At 50.4% G+C, this 18527-nt stretch overlaps 1 protein-coding gene across 1 annotated transcript in view; it reads left to right on the top strand.

Moving 5' to 3' along the window:
* Nucleotides 1-18527, top strand: part of ENPP6 (ectonucleotide pyrophosphatase/phosphodiesterase 6) — a 108397-nt gene that overhangs the window by 78008 nt on the left and 11862 nt on the right. Inside the window, exons 4-6 of the mRNA XM_059384020.1 lie at nt 5228-5369; nt 6098-6277; nt 9299-9436. Of these exons, the coding sequence (XP_059240003.1) occupies nt 5228-5369; nt 6098-6277; nt 9299-9436 (460 nt within the window). The remainder of the gene's footprint in view (nt 1-5227; nt 5370-6097; nt 6278-9298; nt 9437-18527) is intronic.

Genomic DNA, 18527 nt, shown 5'->3' with positions numbered 1-18527 from the left:
AAGGCAGTTAAGATTGACCTATGGACAGCGTTTCAGCAAAGGGTCCAGCTCAGCCAAGAAGCTGCACGGTTCTGTAGGAAGGGGTAGTCCCATTTCCATGTTTGATCTGGGCATTGCCTTCCAGGCCTCATAAAGCTTTATTGACCCAAGTCATATCCACAGTAGATGCTACCTCAGCACCTGACAGCCTCTAGCCTAGAGGGAAGGAGAAGATGAAAAGAATTCATGTCTTCAGCACCCACCGGCTAGCATTGTGTCAAAGGCGCCATCGCCGTTGACCCGTTCTGCTGTCACATCTACTGGACTGCTCAGGTGTCGTCTTCCCCCTCTTATAAAGAGCCCGCTGACTCTCCCAAAGTTACGTTCATTGCCTCGGGTCACCCACAGCTAGCAGGTGGTGGAGCCAGAACCCAGGTTGGAGCAAGAAGCGCCTGGATGTTTCAGAGTCAACGTCGCAGCTCTTCTTCTGGTCTGCACCCATACCTCTGACATACCCCAAAACTCAATCAGATGGAGGGGATGGCTCCTTCCAAGTCACCCCTGTGGGGCTGTCCTGGGCCCAGGGCTCCCGAGGGCCTGAGGTGGACTGGCAGCCATTGTGGTCTGCCTGCTATTTGCCATGTCCAGCAGTATACGACCTCGGTCACAGGCATGTTAGTTGCCATGACTCCACACACGGGGACAGTGAAGCGATTCCCCCACCCACACAGCCACAACAGGAAGCTGTTTGCCATCACATCACTTAGAACTTCCTCCTGGAAGTTCTGTTTGTAGGCTAGTCATGCTTTGGCAGGCAGGAAAAGGGGCATGAGTAGCTCCTCTGGGGGTTACAGGGTGTGGGGGCAGCAGTTTTGACAGTGGTGACAGCTCTGAAGGCCTGGAGGGGCCAGGAGGCTACTCCCAGGAGATGCCTGATGCTGCCTCTGGAAAGGATTGCTCATAACAACCGGCCAATGGGAGCAGTGGACACAGCCCCTGTCTATTGTCAAGCTCTATGGAAAACAGCTCCAGAGGAATTCCATTAGGATCCCAGAACATCAGTGGCTGCTGGTGGCCATAAAGGAACGGTTGGATGATGCGATGGTTCTTTCCACAGACCACCGGGCAGCTGGTGCAATTGTCCTGGCCTTTGTCCCTCTTCCCGTGGACTCTAAGGGAGTCAGGCTGACACCGTCCGGCCGCATCTGGAAGGAAGAGAGAAATGGAAGGCACCCCCTTCCCTGTGCTTCCCTGTTGCTGTGTGTCCAGCACTTCACAGACATCAGCTTGTTTCATACCCAGTGTAGTCCTCTGTGGAGGTCCTTCACAGGGCACTTTGAGGCTTCCAGATATTTCTGCTGTTCTCGAGACCACCCGCATAGCAAGGTTCCCATCTTTGAACCCAGATATGTGTAATTCCAATGCCCTATCGAAGTGTTATCTTCAAAACTAACTTCTGTCATGTGCTCAGTACCTACGTATGTGAGAATTATGCCCAAGTTCAAATCACTTTATTTCTGAGGGGATCCGGGGATGACCCGGCCGCTTGAAGGGAGAATGTGAGAAGCACACGTGTGAAGGAAAGAAATGATAGAGGACGAAGCCAAAAATGCTTCCCAACTTAGAGGACAACCAGACCATGACCTTCGAGACTGCTTTCTCCATCAGGGAAAATAACCTTCATCTCACTGGCTTCCTACAGAGTAACAGCTAAGTTTACACAGTCCGGGCTCGAGTGGGTCATAAAATCTGGTGACCCATAAGTAAGTTTATTAGACACCTGTCTCTTAGGACAGGGGCATGACAGGCAGCTGTTTTGGGTGGCCTTATTTCTACGTTTTGGATCATTTCTTTGAATTGCCCCCCATTTCTCTCTCCCTAAGTCTTCTCCTTCCAACTCACTTCAGTCAGGAAAACGGATGTGAGGTTATGAACTTTTACACTGAAAAGAGATACGGACAGCTTCTTAAGGTGATGGGGGACTTGGGTGTCTCTGATACCCTAGGGCTGAGGGCTCCTTGAAGCTCTCAAGTACTGGGCTGACAGCCACATGTCCTTAGGCTCAGTTCCTGGACCCCTTAAAGCTATAAATTATAAACGGCCAACAAGAGGTCTGCAGGCATTTCCACCCATCGCTCCTCACCCAGCTGCTCCATTACAAATGAGCTGACCCGTGATGGAGACCAGATCCATGTGGAAAACTGCTGCCGACCAACAGTCTGTCCGCTAAACTACAAACAGGCAAGAGCTCTCAGCCCTCGAAGACTTGGGTCCCTAACGAATCAACGGAGCTCCAGCCTGGAAATCTTTTCCAAAGGCGCCCGCATAAATCCCTGACTCGCCGGCATCCAAACTCCAGTGTTCGTGGCACCTGGGGTCGGCAGCTCCTTCAAAGGAAGTCATCAGGTGAATCCGTGACATTGGCTTCTCGATCACACAGAGATTTGTGGGTACGGCGCAAAGCCTGCAGGAGACTAGCCAAGGGTCTGCTGCGTTCAGGGGAAGAGTCTGCGTTGCAGTGACCTAAAAGCATGTCATTGAAATTGAAAGCAACTGTCAGCCCGTTTGTGCAAATTTCCCCCATGCAAGCCCTACCCTGGAAGCACGCACACTTAAACCCGGGATACCGTGTGTGAACCCGCACATTTGAGCAGCTACATGTGCAAGTGCATAAAGCATGTAAAGGCTGAGACTCATCTGAGGGCGAGATTTTCTGGAAGGTTGCATGCGTCCATTAGTTTAGCCATGTGACCAACACGGGCCTCACAGCAGTTTAGGGATGTGTATGCAAGTGCCATTTCCTGGCGAGACATTTTATGCGCCGCCCACACCCTTGCGGGCCTTGCAGTGACTTTTTGTTCTCTACCATCTATAGATGGGTGAGTCATTCACACGTTAGCGGGTATGAATAATGATAATATCACTTTTGAAAAACACCTGACCCGGTCCCGGTTGCGGAGGAGGAGAGTGGTAATGGTATTTGTTAAGGAAGGGCCGGTTTGCTGTGCTCTAAAAAAAAGAACACACCCGACCAGCAATTTCACTTAACTTGAAACGAATGTCCCCTCAAAAACATAAATAAGTGCCCCTCAGGGAATGCTTAGAACGTCACAGCATCATTAAAGGGCACGCCCTCGGGGCCAGCAGGACCATAGTGAAGGAAGATGCTAGGTGCAATATTGTCTGAAAACCATCCCCGGTGTAGTGAAAGGAGTAGACACGGACTTTCAAAAACCCGGGCTGGTAGAATGTTCTGATCTTGGAGATTCACGTTTCCAGGTCTAGCTATGTCTCTGTGAGACCTTCAGTATGTCCTAGAATCCTTTCTGGCCTATTCCCCACCTGCAAAATGTTCAAATGCGTTTCTATAAGGACGCTTCACATAGTAGTTCCGGAAATCCAAGACAATCCAGCCCACAGACATGGCACATTATCCTTCAAGAAGGGATTCTTATAAGACAGTAAGGACCATTTCCACAAGAAGAATAAGCCGAATGCTGCCCCATTATTGTGGGCCATTGAGTTCTTAGTGGTTGTGGTCCAGGCTTTGTAGTCAGCCCAACATGGGTTTGAGTCCTAGTTCCATCTCTCACTGGCTGTGTAATGCAGGCAACTGTACTGAGCTCTCTGTTCAATGCATTCCTATCCTAAACGGTTGCTGTGAGGATTAAATAATGATGGAAAAGCCTTCAACATAGTGTGTCATTTACTGAGCACTTACTATTAGTAGACTTTCAACTGTTATAGAGCACCAACTGTATGCCAAATACAGTAGGCTACAACTGAGCTACAATAGAGCATGAATCGACATCCCCCCAAAGAGCTTCACAGCTTAGAGTCATCAAGAGGCAACGACAGCCCAGCATGGAAGAGCGTTTACCAGGAGATGAGCCTGGAGAGCCGCAGGGGCGCCCGGGGGGCTGCCCAGCTGAGCCTGGGGCACCAGAGCCAGCTTCCTGGGAGAGGCACCATCTCCCATGAGACCTGGAGGAGGCGTGAGAGCTGTTTTTAACTCTGGCCGTGCAAACCACATTCTCTGAACTTCCGGGAGGCAATTTTCCCTCCTCTGTGGATTGCAAGACCCAAGGCACAGCAGGCTCTGAGGTCACACGTTCTTTTACTGCTCATGTTCCAAGTGTTGGGGCAGACTCATCGGGAGACACCACGCCATCTCATTGGTGTGTGTGCCCTTAAAATATGGCTCTTCTGGAGAAATAAGGCGATTCCACCAAGAGTATTGATTATTAGCTTCTGTAAAGCACAAGCAAAGGAATTAGCTTGAATTTCTTCTGCATTGCTTCAACTTCTGTCAGTCACTATAACTGCTCACGTCATAAGCGTCATCATCAGCCTGATGACTGTTTCATTTCGATGCTTTGGGGGGAAGTCGTGGGCAAAGCTTGGCGGGGGGTGGTGGAAAGCCCTGTGTGAGGGAGGGAGGTACCTCACACCGCTTTTTTCTCCCCTCCCTGGCTCTGCAGGCCTCCTGCTCCAATTGAGATCACTAGTTCCTGGTCATTCTTAGCCCAGCATCAAGAGCTTGGATTATTAGTACTCTGCCATTATCAGTATCATCAGCACTCTGGCCAAGAGGGAGAGTTTTTCCAGAACCAGGGTCTCCCTGGGACCCACAGAAGTGTGGTCTCTGTTAGAATTCACTCTATGTTCACCCTGGAGCTGACGGTTCATTTCCTCTATGAAGGGTCAGCTTCATGTCAGTGTCTGCTGACAGCAGGCCCTGGACGCTGACCTGTTTGCCTCCCCAGGCCGTGCTAGAAAAGCCTACTCTCTTCTTTCCAGGGTCGAACACACAGTCTGCTGTCTTATTTAGATAACTCCTTCAGGTCCAGCAATAATCGAACAGTTGTGATTCAAATGATTGCCTCTAGTTGTTCTGATCTTATGACAACGGGTGGCAGAGTAGAGCTACGAGAACTGTCCCCTGCCCGCTACTGCCCCTTCCAGCTCTTGGGGCATGATGAGTGATGCCACATGAGCCCAGAGAGCAGATGTCCCCTGACCATGCTCTCGGAGTGTTGCACCGAGGAGCTCAGGATTGTCAGGCCTAGATGCAGCGGTCATGTTTCTTCCTTGGCGATCACCATGTTTGTTTTAAGGTGTCAGCTTTGCCTGGCCCACAGCAGGGGCCTGGGGACCCTAGGGTTTTCACAGAGGACTGCTGGTTGGAGGGGGAGAAAGCTGCTGAGGGCCTCCCTGACCCGCATCCCTCTCACTCTGCTCCCTCCAGGAGTGGCCGGGCGGACCTGGCAGCCATATACTATGAGCGCATCGATGTGGAAGGCCACCACTACGGCCCCTCATCGCCTCAGCGGAAAGACGCACTGAAGGCCGTGGACACCGTCCTCAAGTACATGACCACGTGGATCCAGGTAACTGGCGACAAGGACCACGAGGCTGAGCTCCCCTCTTGTCAGTTTCTTCCTGCCTCATTGGCTGTCATAAGCCCTCAGCGTCTTCCTTCTCGCTGGTCCTGGCGGACGAGGCCAGCACCAGGCTGGGACGGGGCTCTTTTCTTCACCCAACCCCTGCTCAGACACCAGGGGATCCCTTGCTTTACGACCAGCCCAGCAGGACTGAAATTACCGGATTGGCGTCCTACCTGGCTTGTTAGCCAGCACGGTCCTTTACCAAACCTAGTAAGTCTGTGAACCAGGTCCAAGCGGGCGTGGAGACCAGACCTGGGTTCTGTCCCTGAGCCTGCCACCCCCTTGCCTGCTGACGCTCAACAAGGTAAAGCTTTCCTGGGCCTTATTTTCCACGTTTGTGGAATGGGGGAGTGACAGCTCCCATCTTAGCACACAGGTCTGCTGAAAGAGCCAAAGGAGCGGAGCAGAGAGCAGACAAAGTAGCTCGAAGGGCTCCAGCCCAGGAGGGATGATTTCTAGCACTCCTGGAAAGGGGAGTGTGCTCTCGCATTGCCCCCCTCTGGGTGCTTCTACGGTGACGTCCAGCTGGTCTCATCAGGGCAGAAGAGGAGATGATTCAGTCTCTGAGTGAGGGAGGATCCTTGCCCCCGTAACTTAAGAGTTTACGAGACCTGCCCGAGTGAGCGCATCTCTGCCGGGTCACTGTCCTGATGGCCTTTGTCCGCCCACAGGAGCGGGAGCTTCAGGAGCACCTCAATGTCATCATCTTCTCAGATCATGGGATGACCGACATTTTCTGGATGGACAAAGTGATCGAGCTCAATAAGTACATCAGCCTCAACGACCTGCAGCAAGTGAAGGACCGAGGCCCCGTCGTGAGCCTCTGGCCAGCCCCTGGGAAGCACTCTGAGGCAAGAAGCTCCCTGATGGGAGGGAGAGGAATGGGGAGGGGGGGGTCTGGGGAGGGGAGGGGCTGAAACACGCCCCCTTCCCATGGCTCCACACTTGATCTTTGCCCTGGGGCTTCAGCGCTGAAGCAGGGAGCCATGCCGGGAGCTGGGCCGCCCAGGGCACGTGAGCTACCTCGCGCTCCCTTGACCTCTGCCAAGCTGCCCCTCCTCCCATGTGTGTCCTCTCTTCTCTGAAATGGGTGTGATGGACTCTGCTCCACAGATGTTGGTGGAAATTAAATGAGATAAAGGATGTGCGGTGCTTGGCACGTTAAGCTCTTAGCCCTTAGTAGGGCTGTGTTCTTATTGGCTGAAATGCGGCGCTTCCCAGGCAAACCCCGGGGAGAGCGGATGCATGCAGAGAATGCTCTTCAGAGCAAAGCTGCCCATCTGATCTGTTTTCATCGGGGAACTGGAGATAGGAACGGGATGAATGAACAGGGGCTGAGGCTGTGCGTGTCATAGGTCAGCTCCTTATCTAAGGAGGCACGCTGCTTGGGTGCAGATCCCTGCCCGATCACAAACCAGTAACCCACGGCTCCCTGACCCAACCCCTCTGCTTTCCTTCCGAGTCCACGCGGGTGGCGATGCCATCAGAGCTGTCCTCCTGGGCTGCTAGAAACCCACAGAACCATGCTGGGCCCACCTCAAGGATGACATATGGGCCACTTATTACAGTGATCACCATTGCAGTGGGGGCATTTCCAAGGGGGTGTTCTCCACATGCACTGCCCTGCTCAACACTCTGAGATGGCGAGACGTTTCTCACCCTTCTCTCCAAACCATAATTATCTGCAGTACTTGGCAAATCATGATAAGAAAATAAGGGACAAACAGCATATGGTCCTCCTGCTTCACCCCATGTTGCCTTGTCACATTCTAGGGCAAGCTCTGGGACGTCCACCCGCTCCCAGAGAACACTTCGTGCTCTGGACCAGGAGGTGGGTCACTTTCTTGGGGGAGGCTCAGACTGCTGTCCATGGCAGTGCCAACCCCAAGGTGCCAGGAACTGGCCTAGGAGCCTGATGCCTCCACCCATCCTCATAGCATGACTGTGGCTAACAGTGGAAGCTCACTGGTGTGGATGCGCACAGCCCACGGAAGGCCAGCGTCTCTCCTCTGGTACTTTCGACTTCCTCCTGCCTGCTCCCATATCAAAGTCCGAGATCTGTCCATTTGGGGATGGAGCAACACAGTTGCCAACAGTGCCGCTCCTCTCCAGCCTTGTCCCATTTCCTAGGTGGTCGCCGCTTTTACTCAAGTTCCGTGGTCAGGAAGCAGAGGTGCTGACCATTTGTACAGCAGCTCTTGAAATCCCTCAGTATGAAGCCAGGAGGAGTGCTCTACACATTGGCAGGCCCCCCAGAAAATGGCTTCTTGCAAAGAAGTTGTTTCCTTGGCGAGGAAGATGATCTCCGTCTCCAGCTTGGCGCTCGGGGGATAGGCTGCCTCCAGAATGCCTGAGGATAGGCAGTTTACGAGCCGGGAGAGCTTCTTCCAACATGACGGCGTTCTAGCCAGGCGGCTTTGAGCCGCCCGAAGCAGTTGGTGGATTATTCCACAGTGGGGACTGTGTTTGGGTGACAGTTCATCATGTGATGGGCACAACAGTTTGTGCAACCCGGTGTGTGTCATCGGATTTTTCACAAATCCGAAATCTGGCTGCAGATGTGTCCCACTTCCCTTAAGAACAATGAATTTTCTCAAGTAGGAAATCATCACTTGTGGGGTCATCAGAAATGCTCTGCTTTAAGCCTCAAGGCTAATTCTCCAAATGTGAGCTGAAAAACTCAATTTTATATTCGCCTCCACCCAGAAAGATGGGCCTCCTTGGACTAAGGGCCAATGAGTCAACATCAGTCCATTGATTTCAATGCCAGCCATAAATATTTAAGCGGCTGGAAGATATTGGAAATATGTGCAGAGTTTACACCCCTCATCATGAAATTAACAGTGTAATGAAGGGCAGACAGATGACTAATACTTTTAAGGTTCCGGTGCAGATAAGATGTGCTCTAGGTCAAGTCAAAGGACAAATCCCCTTTCTTTGATCTTTGTTATATTTAACATTAGGCAGACCAATTCTTCATTTGCCTTTTTTTTTTTTAAGATTTTATTTACTTATTTGACACACAGAGAGAGATCACAAGTAGGCAGAGAGGCAGGCAGAGAGAGAGGGGGAAGCAGGCTCCCCGCTGAGTAGAGAGCCCAATGTGGGGCTCCATCCCAGAACTCCGAGATCATGACCTGAGCTGAAGACAGAGGCTTAACCCACTGAGTCACCCAGGCACCCCCTTATTTGCCTTTTAATTTTATTATAGAGTTTTTGACATAGACAAGCTTCCGTAATTTTTTATTAACTGTTGAGTAGACAATTATTATAAAATATTGAAAAGTATGAAGTTATCGTTTCCATAATTCTCCTTATAGTTTTACTGCCTATGTTCTTTAGTTTTATAGTTATTCAAACCGCAAATAATAATAATAATAATAATAATAATAATCCTGTCTGTATTCTTCTGCAACTTGCTTCATTCTGTCTTCTCAAACTGAGATTCCTGAGATGATGGCAGGTGCCTTGTGGAGCTGTAATCTGTCCCTGTTCGTTGCTGTATAGTATTTCCCCCAGAGAACCTTGTGAGTCATTTCTACCTTCCACAGTTGCTGGGCATTTGGGCTGTTCCCGTCTACAGTCTATGTCCCTCTCTGTGTCTCCCGGTGCACGAGTGTGAAGGGTTCTTGCTAGGTTCCTCACGGCTAACTTTTTAGGTCACAGGATGTGTGGATCTTCAGCCTTAAGAGACGAACCCACCTTGTTTTCTGAGACATACAGAAGTTCCTCATTCTTATGTTGTCAAATGTATCAGGTGCTTTGGTCATTTCTTTGGTCTGTAAAGTTCTCCCTCTCTTGCATGTGCTGTAAATATTCATATATGGTTAAGAAAGAGAATGCCAAACTGCTGACTCTTGTTCTCTCTGCAGGTGTATGACAAACTGAGAACAGTGGAACACATGACTGTCTACGAGAAAGAAGCCATACCGAGCAGGTTCTACTACAAGAAAGGGAAATTTGTCTCTCCTTTGACCTTAGTGGCTGATGAAGGATGGTTCATAACTGAGGTAATTATACAAATTCTGTCAAACACCCAAAGGTAAATAATTACTCGGCTTTTGCACGTTAAAGATTTTGTTTTCACTTAAGTGCCCTTCGTGGCCTTCTCCCACCTTTAGAGGCCCAAGTCGCCTTAATCCGGTGACTTTGTAGACACACAATGGCAGACGTGGACCCAGAGCCACTGTTCAGACATCGTGGCTCCAGACTCACTATATTTTAACAAACTGCCCTTAACTCAATTACCCAGGCTTACAATGTAACTGATTCAGTTTTAAGTGCAACAATTACCGTGAACCAAAGCCTTTGCTTTAGGGCAGTGGAAATCCAGGAGATGCTCAGCTTTGCTTTCACCTTTAAGAAAAATGTTTGGCAGGGGCGCCTGGGTGGCTCAGTGGGTTGAAGCCTCTGCCTCCGGCTCAGGTCGTGACCTCGGGGTCCTGGGATCGAGCCCCGCATCGGGCTCTCTGCTCAGCGGGGAGCCTGCTTCCCCCTCTCTCTGCCTGCCTCTCTGCCTACTTGAGATCTCTGTCTGTCAAATAAATAAAATCTTTAAAAAAAAAAAAATGTTTGGCAAACGCAAGTGCAGAGATCCAGGTTCCCCGCTGGATTTTGTAGAGGAGATTACCTTGCGTTTGGGTTCCAAACCTCATTGCCTTGCACAAAATGGACTTTAGCAGCTCCAGCCTGCCTGCCTTGATGGCCAGCTCACTGGGCTCTCTGATCAACCTCGGATTGCTGGCTGGTATGCCCCCCCCAGCCTTCAGGGGAACCGGGGTCAAGGCTGATCTAGAATCAGTACACGGAGAGGGCGTGGCTTATCCTAGCCAAGTTTGGAGACCAACTTGCAGGGTGAAAGAGAAAGGTAGGTATTGGCACCTGGGGTCGTTGGTCGACGCCAATGAGATCTAAGGCCTAGGACTAGCATTTATCTGCCAGAGAGATGATCAGCAGAAAGACGGATCAGGCAAATGGATGGAAGTCTAGGGACCTAGGTGTGGATAAATGAGTGTTCCTTGACGTGAAACCAGGTCATTGAGGAGGACTGAGTCATTCCTGTGTGCTCTCAAAGAGGAGTATCTGGTCACCAAGGAAACAGAAGAGACCCAGACAGAGCTGTCAGTCCGCACAGTCCTGAGACCCAGCGGGGCCCACCGAATCAGCGGACTTCGGCTTCCACACCATGTGAGCGTAAATTTCCCTCTGTGCCTCTTCACGCTTCTTTGTTCATTCTAGCACACCGTTTGATGTTTTCCCGGAGTGAGATTATTCTGGGCTCCCAGGATTTTCATGCACAGTGGTTTGCTCACAGCTTTGCACGAACACACGGGCAGTCGATTATGTGACCTGGCTAGGTGTGTACACAGCTGTGTTCTGGATAGCCAGCTTTCCCAAATCACTCAACAGGGCTTGCATTTTGAAAGTTTCTCAGTTTAGGAAGTTCTGGTGGAAAGCTTTGACTTGTTCAAAGCAAAGAGGTGATGAGGGTCAGTCTGGGTACCTTGCAATCATTTCTTAGGATTATTATGTGCCTCTCCTGTTTCCTTTCTCATATTTAGCTGAAATCAAGTGCACTGAGAAGCTGGTTCATGATAGGAAGGGGCGATTGAGGTGATTTGGTGTAATTTATGGGAAAGCCATCTATCTAAGATGAATAAGAGTGGCAAAGCCAAAGACACAGCACAACTAATGAGACGCCTTCTCCATTCCAGTAGGAGAGGCCCCAGAGCCTCCAGTAGGGTGGGATGAGCACCAGGAAAGCTGCTCTAGCTTTGAGTGCTTTCTGGAAGTTAAGAGTCTTAGCAGTAGCACATCCAGCAAGGAGATGCATGTTTTTCCAGGGAGTGACTAAAACACACTGGCGGAGGATCTAGAAGTATCAGCAAGATGCTCCTCGTTATCATTCATATACCACTTGAATACATGTGCCTTAAATAATGAAGTCTTATTACCTTATATAACTAGAAGTCGACGTTCATCCAGCAGGTCAATCATATCAGTCATATCAAGACCCCGAGTCAGCTCTTCTGCCATTCTTTTGGCTTTCTCTTCAGGGTTGCAAAATGGCTGCTGCAGCCCAAACCATCACATCCCTCAGGTCATCCCAAACAGAAAAGAAAGGGTATGGCTTCTTTTTGTATGTCTCTTAGTTTTATTGGGGAACAAAAAATATAACCCCAGATTCAGAGGCCGATACCGGTTTCATGGAACTCTGACAATTATAAAATTTGAAAAAAATATGTAATTATGAGTATAAAAATAGCCACTGGGTGGCTCAGTGGGTTGAGCCTCTGCCTTCAGCTCAGGTCATGATCCCAGGGTCCTGGGATCGAACCTCACATTGGGCTCTCTGCTCAGCAGGGAGCCTGCTTCCCCATCTCTCTCTCTCTCTGCCTGCCTCTCTGCCTACTTGTGATCTCTGTCAAATAAACAAATAAAATCCAAAAAAGATATATAAAAAAAATTAGGTGTAGGGACTCAGAAGAAATGCATGAGAGTGAGAAGCCCTGATGATTAAGCTTCTCTAACTGCACCGTTCGTTAATCCACTTCTGCCCAGACCCCAGTAGCAAGCCTCCTCCTAGGTCTCATCCAGAAACAGCAGTTTCTAACAGTTTCTAGCAGTGTGGCTAGAAAATTCCTGCCTCAAGTCCACTTTGGTCCTAAGTTCTAGCACTATGCTGCAATGTGGACTGACCCGCGGCTACAGTCACAAGACAAATGTGATACAGAGACTGCGGAATGAGGCACGCAAGGTCCCTGAAACCTAGATACAAAGAAGAGGAGTAAGAGGAGAGTGAGGACGAACGTGCTGGCGGCAGCCCCCTCACAGAGCCCAGTGACAGAGCGGATGGGGCCCCACTGCTGCCTCCCTGACCTCCCAGCGCCCCTCCCCTCTGCACTGGGGGTCCGCGTACCTGCTCTTTTGCAGGAAGCCTGCCGACCACTGTGTCTTCTGAGAGCCAGCCCATACCATATTATATAGTATGTTACCTTATATTACTTTTGTAATTACACAATACACATACATATGTTTGTGTGAATTAGAACTAAGTCAGGGGCTACCCAGTTAACTGTATGGGTTCAAAAGCAGGGGAGAAGCCACCAGAACAGAAGGGAAGAATGTCTAACAGCTGATGATTACTTAAAAAGCTTTTTTTAAATATATAATTATTTCAAAAAGGAAATTTGGGGTGATTTTTTAAATATTTGAAGCAGAAAGGGTTTTTTGTCTTAAAGAAAGAAACCAGAAGGAAGATCAGTAAGATGTGAAAAAATAAGATTCTGAAAGTTTTAGTGTTGACCCATTAAATACCGGGACTATCAGTGTTATCTTCCTGCTTTAATTACTGACGGGTGTTATAGAACAAATCTTTATTGATCATTACTGGTTCATTAGAAGCTTTACAATGACTCCTCCCCCACAGTTTCAATGACATGAACATAAAGTCATTTTCCCTTCTGTGGGTAATAAATCCGTTAGGAAAAATTTCTTCTTAAAATTTTGGCCAATGACAACAATAACAGCTATTTTGAATAAATTTCCCCTCCCCCCCTTACTGTTTCTGTTCCTTTCAGTGACTCTGCATGGAGGATATAGTTAGTCCTGAAAGTAGCACACCACAACATAACATGGAATACAAATATGGTTCTGAGCTTCCTAGCAGCCTGTTCAAAGAAGGAAGCACAATCAGTAACATTAATGTAACTTAGAGGGTCGTCACATAAAGACACAAATGTTTCTCTGAAAAATTCTAGTTGTCCCTGAGTCCCAAGAGAAATTAGCTGTCTTTCAGCTGCTCCTTTTTGTACCTTAGTTTCCTAGACCCAATGAATACCTTTATCCTTTGACGCCTATCCTTGAATTCATGGACTTTTTTTTCAAGACTCACAGGTAAAAATTATAATTTCAGATTATACCTTGATAGAGCATGGAGTTTTATCTCTTTGTCTTCTGAAAAATCCTAGAGACAAGTGTCCATTTTTTTCTTGTTGCCTCGATCTTTTTTCTTTTTCATCTTTCTGTTGATCATTATACTTAACATGACACAGAGAATTGAGAACCCTGCTCACCATCTTTGCTCCCGCTTTGTGCTGGGCTCTCCGCCTCCCCCCATGGCTGTTTGCAGAGTCTCTCCCCAGCGGTAGAAGAAGGCTGTGTTTTGCTCCATGACCTGCACGGCAGCGCGCAGCACATGTCAGGTTGTTTCTGTGCTGGACCGTACTTAGGGGCTGCAGCAGGGGCCAACTTCTCAGGCCTGAAAGCAATCTCTCCGGGTCTGGGTTTGAGCATCTGAAGCGTTCTTTCTGAGTTAGACGTGATTAGAAACACAGCTGAGTCAGGACAAATTGGTGCTGGTTGGGGCCAACCAAAGAATCCCATCTCCCTTTGCTTCCCCCTACGGCCACCATTCAGCAACTGGCAAGACTCGGCTTCCTTGGCAACGATGCGGTTCCCATCTAAACACCAACTTTTTGCTCCCGCCTTAGAGTTCTCGACTCTAAGCCTTGCTGCTCTACTGGGAACACTTAATTGAGTTCATTTTTTTTTTTTAACGGCCCCTAAGAGAGCTGTCGCCGAAAAAGATAAAGACAAGGAAGCAAGTTGAGCCGGTCACCTGGCATCGCACGGTTCCCCGCGTGGCCGCTGTTGCTGCGGCAGGAAAGCTGAAAGCCGGCTCCGGCCAGCAGCTCCCCGCAGCTTGCTTCCGCTTCTGCACTCTTTAGTATAGGGACTGGCTTGCCACCCACTGCCAGCCCTGGCCCTGGCGCTCCCCCTGCAAGTGCAGGCGGCGATCTGAGGAATCCGTGTTCCCAGACGACGGACCACACACGAAGGGTGGGAACACCCAGGCCACCCACCTAGGTCAAGCCCCGGCCTGGCACCCCCGCCAGGCTCCTTTCTTCAGAACGGCTGCCCCCGCCCTCCCTGTCTCCCTGAGACCTGGTCACTGTGAGAACCTCTTTGCTTGTGCTTGCCAGGGGTCAAAGGCCACACTCTTCACCAGCCCCCCCCCACTCCCCTGTCCTCTCCCAAGGTTTCCCTCACCCCTGCTCTACCCCCTCCCCCCTCTAGGGGCATCTGCAGTGGGGCTGGACATGGATTCATTCCGATGTGGTGGTCCAAGGGCCCTCGGAAGGCGGGCCCTACGTGTCCTTGGCATACGGGACGGTCAAGGACAACACAGGGAAGTGCAAAGGAAGCAAATGCTAGCGGTGGTTTCCGCCAAACTCAAGTGCATTCTTCCAGCCCCTCCATCCTCCATCTATAGGCAACGTCCCCCGCCACGTGCCCCCTCTGTCCGCAGCAGAGTGTCCCTCCAAAACCCTTTGTAGGCAGAGGCAGTGCAAAGCCAAAACAGTTACCATTACTTCATATGGAAGAATTTTTGGAGTGTTCCCAGACCCAGAAATTCACCTCTTAGGCTTTTTTGATACCTTAGATCCCTGTCTTGCTATGGACGCACAAAATAAATCGAGATAAAGCCCAGATGCTCACAGACACAGTTCGAGGCTCTGGTGGCTTCCTGCTGAATGTAGTTTCCAGGGAAGGAGCTGGTCGGTGATCCCCCCCCCCCCCCCCCCCCCCAGCCCCGCCGCTGCTTGGCTGCACGAGGTCCCTATGAAAACCCAATGCTGAACACCATTTTTGCTTTTCACCTTTATTCCTAGAAGCGAAAACCCTCCTCGGATTTCTTTCGGTTAGCTACCAGTATAGTAGCTCTTTTTGTAAAAACAAAGTGGTGTCACTCGAACTTTCAAAAAGCGGGGGACACCTGTACCTAAAAAAAAATCAGCCTGTCCTCAGCGGGCTCTGGTAACATCAGTCAGAACCCCGGGGTGCTCTTTTCTCTTCGACTCCAACCTGTCCTTTAGCCCAGCTCCAACACCATCTCTCCCAGGAAACACCCAACTCTCCCCTAATAGCCTCCGTCCTGACATTGCCCCCAAAGCTGGAATCACTCCCCTGCAGGCTGCATTTGTCCATCTGCCCTTGAACCCTTCCTTCCTGGGCTAGAAACCCCTTGCAGGCAGCCCCGTGGCGTCTCCGCCCCCCGCTTTCCTCCGTGGAACCTGGCACGTGGCAGAGGCTCAGCGCATGTTTGTGGGATGTGATTGACTAAATGAATCAGTACATATTAAGGCGGTCGATTCCGGGTTCCTCTTCCCAGGCCGTTCGCTTTGTATCTGTAAATCAGTAACCAAATAAAACAGGGAGGTCTGCTGGGTCAGGAAGGCCTTTCCTTTGGGCTCATTATCAGTAGCCAGAGAAGAAACTTGAACAGGGAGAAGGTGCTCAGTGATGGCAAGTCTAGCTTCTGCGAGTCGACAGCTGGAGCCCAGGTGTGGGACACAACGGCTCTCGCCAGTACCCCCTCCCCGCTCTGCAGGGGCTAAGTCCCGTAGCCTCTTCTAGACAGCGTTCCTGTCACTCCACAGTGCTCAGAAAGCCAGGATGGTGCCCCAGCCCGCGGAAGGGTTGTGAAACACGGTGCTCTCTGTCGATCTTCCGGACTCCTGCCTGAGAAAAGTGCAGCTAAGCCAGACCCAAGCTTCTCAGGGAGGCCAATATTTGTCTCCAGAGGCAAGATTTATTTTGAAAACTGGCAAAGGATATGAAATGCCAGGCTCAATTCTAAGGCCTGGGGTTGAGTGGCAGTTAGGCGTGGACCCAAAATATTTGGGGGAAATCAAGACAATCTGGAATACGCGGCTTCTGAGTGTTAGTGGCAGCCAGAGTGGTGCTGTCCAGGCCCAACTAATTGAGCTTCAGGAAGTCGGATGTCGGGTGCAGGGAGCTGCTGACTTTCTGGGGGTGATTAAGGTCGTCTGGGAGGACATGCCCCCCCCCACCCTTGGCACACTTCAGTAAACACAATCCCGGGGAAAAAGGGGGGAAAAAAGGGGGGAGCCCAATCCACGCATCTCTAGCCCTTCACTGAAGCTGCTTTTGCTGTCAGGCATTTTCTACTCAGAGCGTTGGGCTGTGTGTGGCCGCCCGGCTTTCCAGGGTCAGATCAGGGCGGAGGCCCGAGTAGTTAGGTGCTGTGTTAGAAACGCAGGCTCCTAAGACACAGAGACACTGTTGGAGAGACATCTCTTAGCCCAGAGTGTTCCCCACCACCGTTCGATGGGGGTCCAAGGACCCACGGCAACAGGAAGCGTCTCAGGGAAGCAACAGAAAATCCAAGAAACGGGTCTGTGATAGAAACCATTGCTCAAACTTAACCCTCCCAGCAAAGTCTCCAGAGCCAGCCAAACTGTCATCACTGCCACCGAGTCTGAACCGAAGCCACCCCCAACTTGACGGTATCGGGCGCCTCTTTCAGTCTGAGGTGATGTCAGAAGCTTATTTTGTGTTTTCCAGGACCTGGGACGTTTCTCTCCTAACCATGTCCTAGGCGAATGAAGTAGATTTCATTTTAGATAGGTGTTCCCGTTTTATTTATTTTAATCTGACCAGATTTCCCCCGGGTTCCCCAGAGCCCTGGAGATTCGGGGAGAGGCCTCCTCAAGAGAGGGAGGGGGCAGACTTTGGTGCCCGACCCCACTTCCCCGGGAAGATTTGTACAGTTAGTGGTTGGAAAGAGGGGTGACGATTTATATCAAGTATAAATAAGAAGCGTCCTTAGAAAAGGACAGATAATTTGACATAGCACAGGATGGGTGCCTGGTGAATAGTTTCCAGGGGTTTCCAGACCTGACTCTACATCCTGATCAGCTGGGCAGAGATGATTAAACAGATTCCCTGCCTCCTCCTGGCCTACTGAATGCAAATACCCAAAATCAGATCCAGGATAAGTAAGCTCAGGGCAGTGTCTGCACGGACAGGCTTGGGAACCAGCGGTGTAGACAGTGAGCGCTCCCAGTGGGGAAGACTGGACCGGAAGTCAAATGGAGCAGGAGGCACCAGACAAAGCCTTCCACAGCTCCCCACTGCCAGGGAGGATATCCACGCAGGGCGGATTTCCGCATCCCCAGCCTCCCCACACAGAGTCATTTTGGGGTGCGGAGCAAGAGCTGGCGCCCAGATGTTGTCCTGGCAGCCAGCAGCCCTCCCGTCTCCTCAGGAGTATTTCTGTCTGCAGCTTAGCAACCATTTTCTGATCTACACTGAGGAGAAATCGGAAGGAAGAGGCAAGAGCTCTATGTGTTAACGGAGCCCCAGAATGCAATAATGAAAGAAAAAAATGAGATTTTGCTATAAAGCAAAGACTTGGGCTACGTGCAGACAGGAACCAACGACACGGATTGTTCCAGCTGCTCTTGCTTTTTGTCCCTCTATCCCTCCCTCTGCCTTTACCCTCACTCCCAACCCTACCCCCGTATCTGACCGTGCTCCCTGTACCTCTCAGCTCAGCACCGTAATGGACTGAATCCGCCGTAAAAATGGCAAATTCAGAGATACCTCCAGGCAGTGTTGAACAAACTTCGTGAACTGGTTTGCTGATTTGGGCCGTAAACAGTGAACGTGACTTTTTTTTTAAATTCTAAGGGTGATTGAGACAAAGATCTAGGCGGGAAACTGTAACTCGTATCTCATAAAGATGCCCCTGGCGCACGTGGAAATGCCTCCCCTCAGCTTGCTTGAATTTGGGAAGCAGGCACCGAGATGGAGGAACACGAGTGTAGAAACAGAATTACCCTTTCTCACAGCGTTTCCGCTTGTGGAGCTCTTTCTGGTTCTTTCCTGTTAGAAATGATTAGTTCAATAGCTCATCAAAGGAAGGTCCCAGCACGGCTCCCTACCTGTGCATAGAGGAAGGGTCCTGGAAAGCTCTGGAACATGCTGAACAAATTACACTTGGTGAAGATTTTATTTAAATTTCCAAGATAGCGTTCACTGGAAAATAGCCAGCATGTCATGGTTTTCCCTGGAACTGTCCTGAAGTGTGGTGTCCCGGCAGCCCCTCAGTCCTGGGCAGAGCGCGACGGTTGGTCGCCCTTTTGACTGACACCACCTCAGGCAGGCACTGAGAGGGGAGAACGCCAGGTCCTCTCTCCTCCTCATGCCGGCCAAAGTGTCTCTGCCGTGGCTGCTTCCTTCTCATGCTTCTCCCGTACGAGGTGGAACAAGCTGTCCCTGCCTGGCCTGGCC

Source organism: Mustela nigripes, chromosome 18, assembly GCF_022355385.1.
Source record: "Mustela nigripes isolate SB6536 chromosome 18, MUSNIG.SB6536, whole genome shotgun sequence".
Taxonomy (NCBI): Eukaryota; Metazoa; Chordata; class Mammalia; order Carnivora; family Mustelidae; genus Mustela; species Mustela nigripes.
The sequence above is the reverse complement of the archived record's forward strand: the minus strand, read 5'-3'. Positions and strand labels throughout refer to the sequence as shown.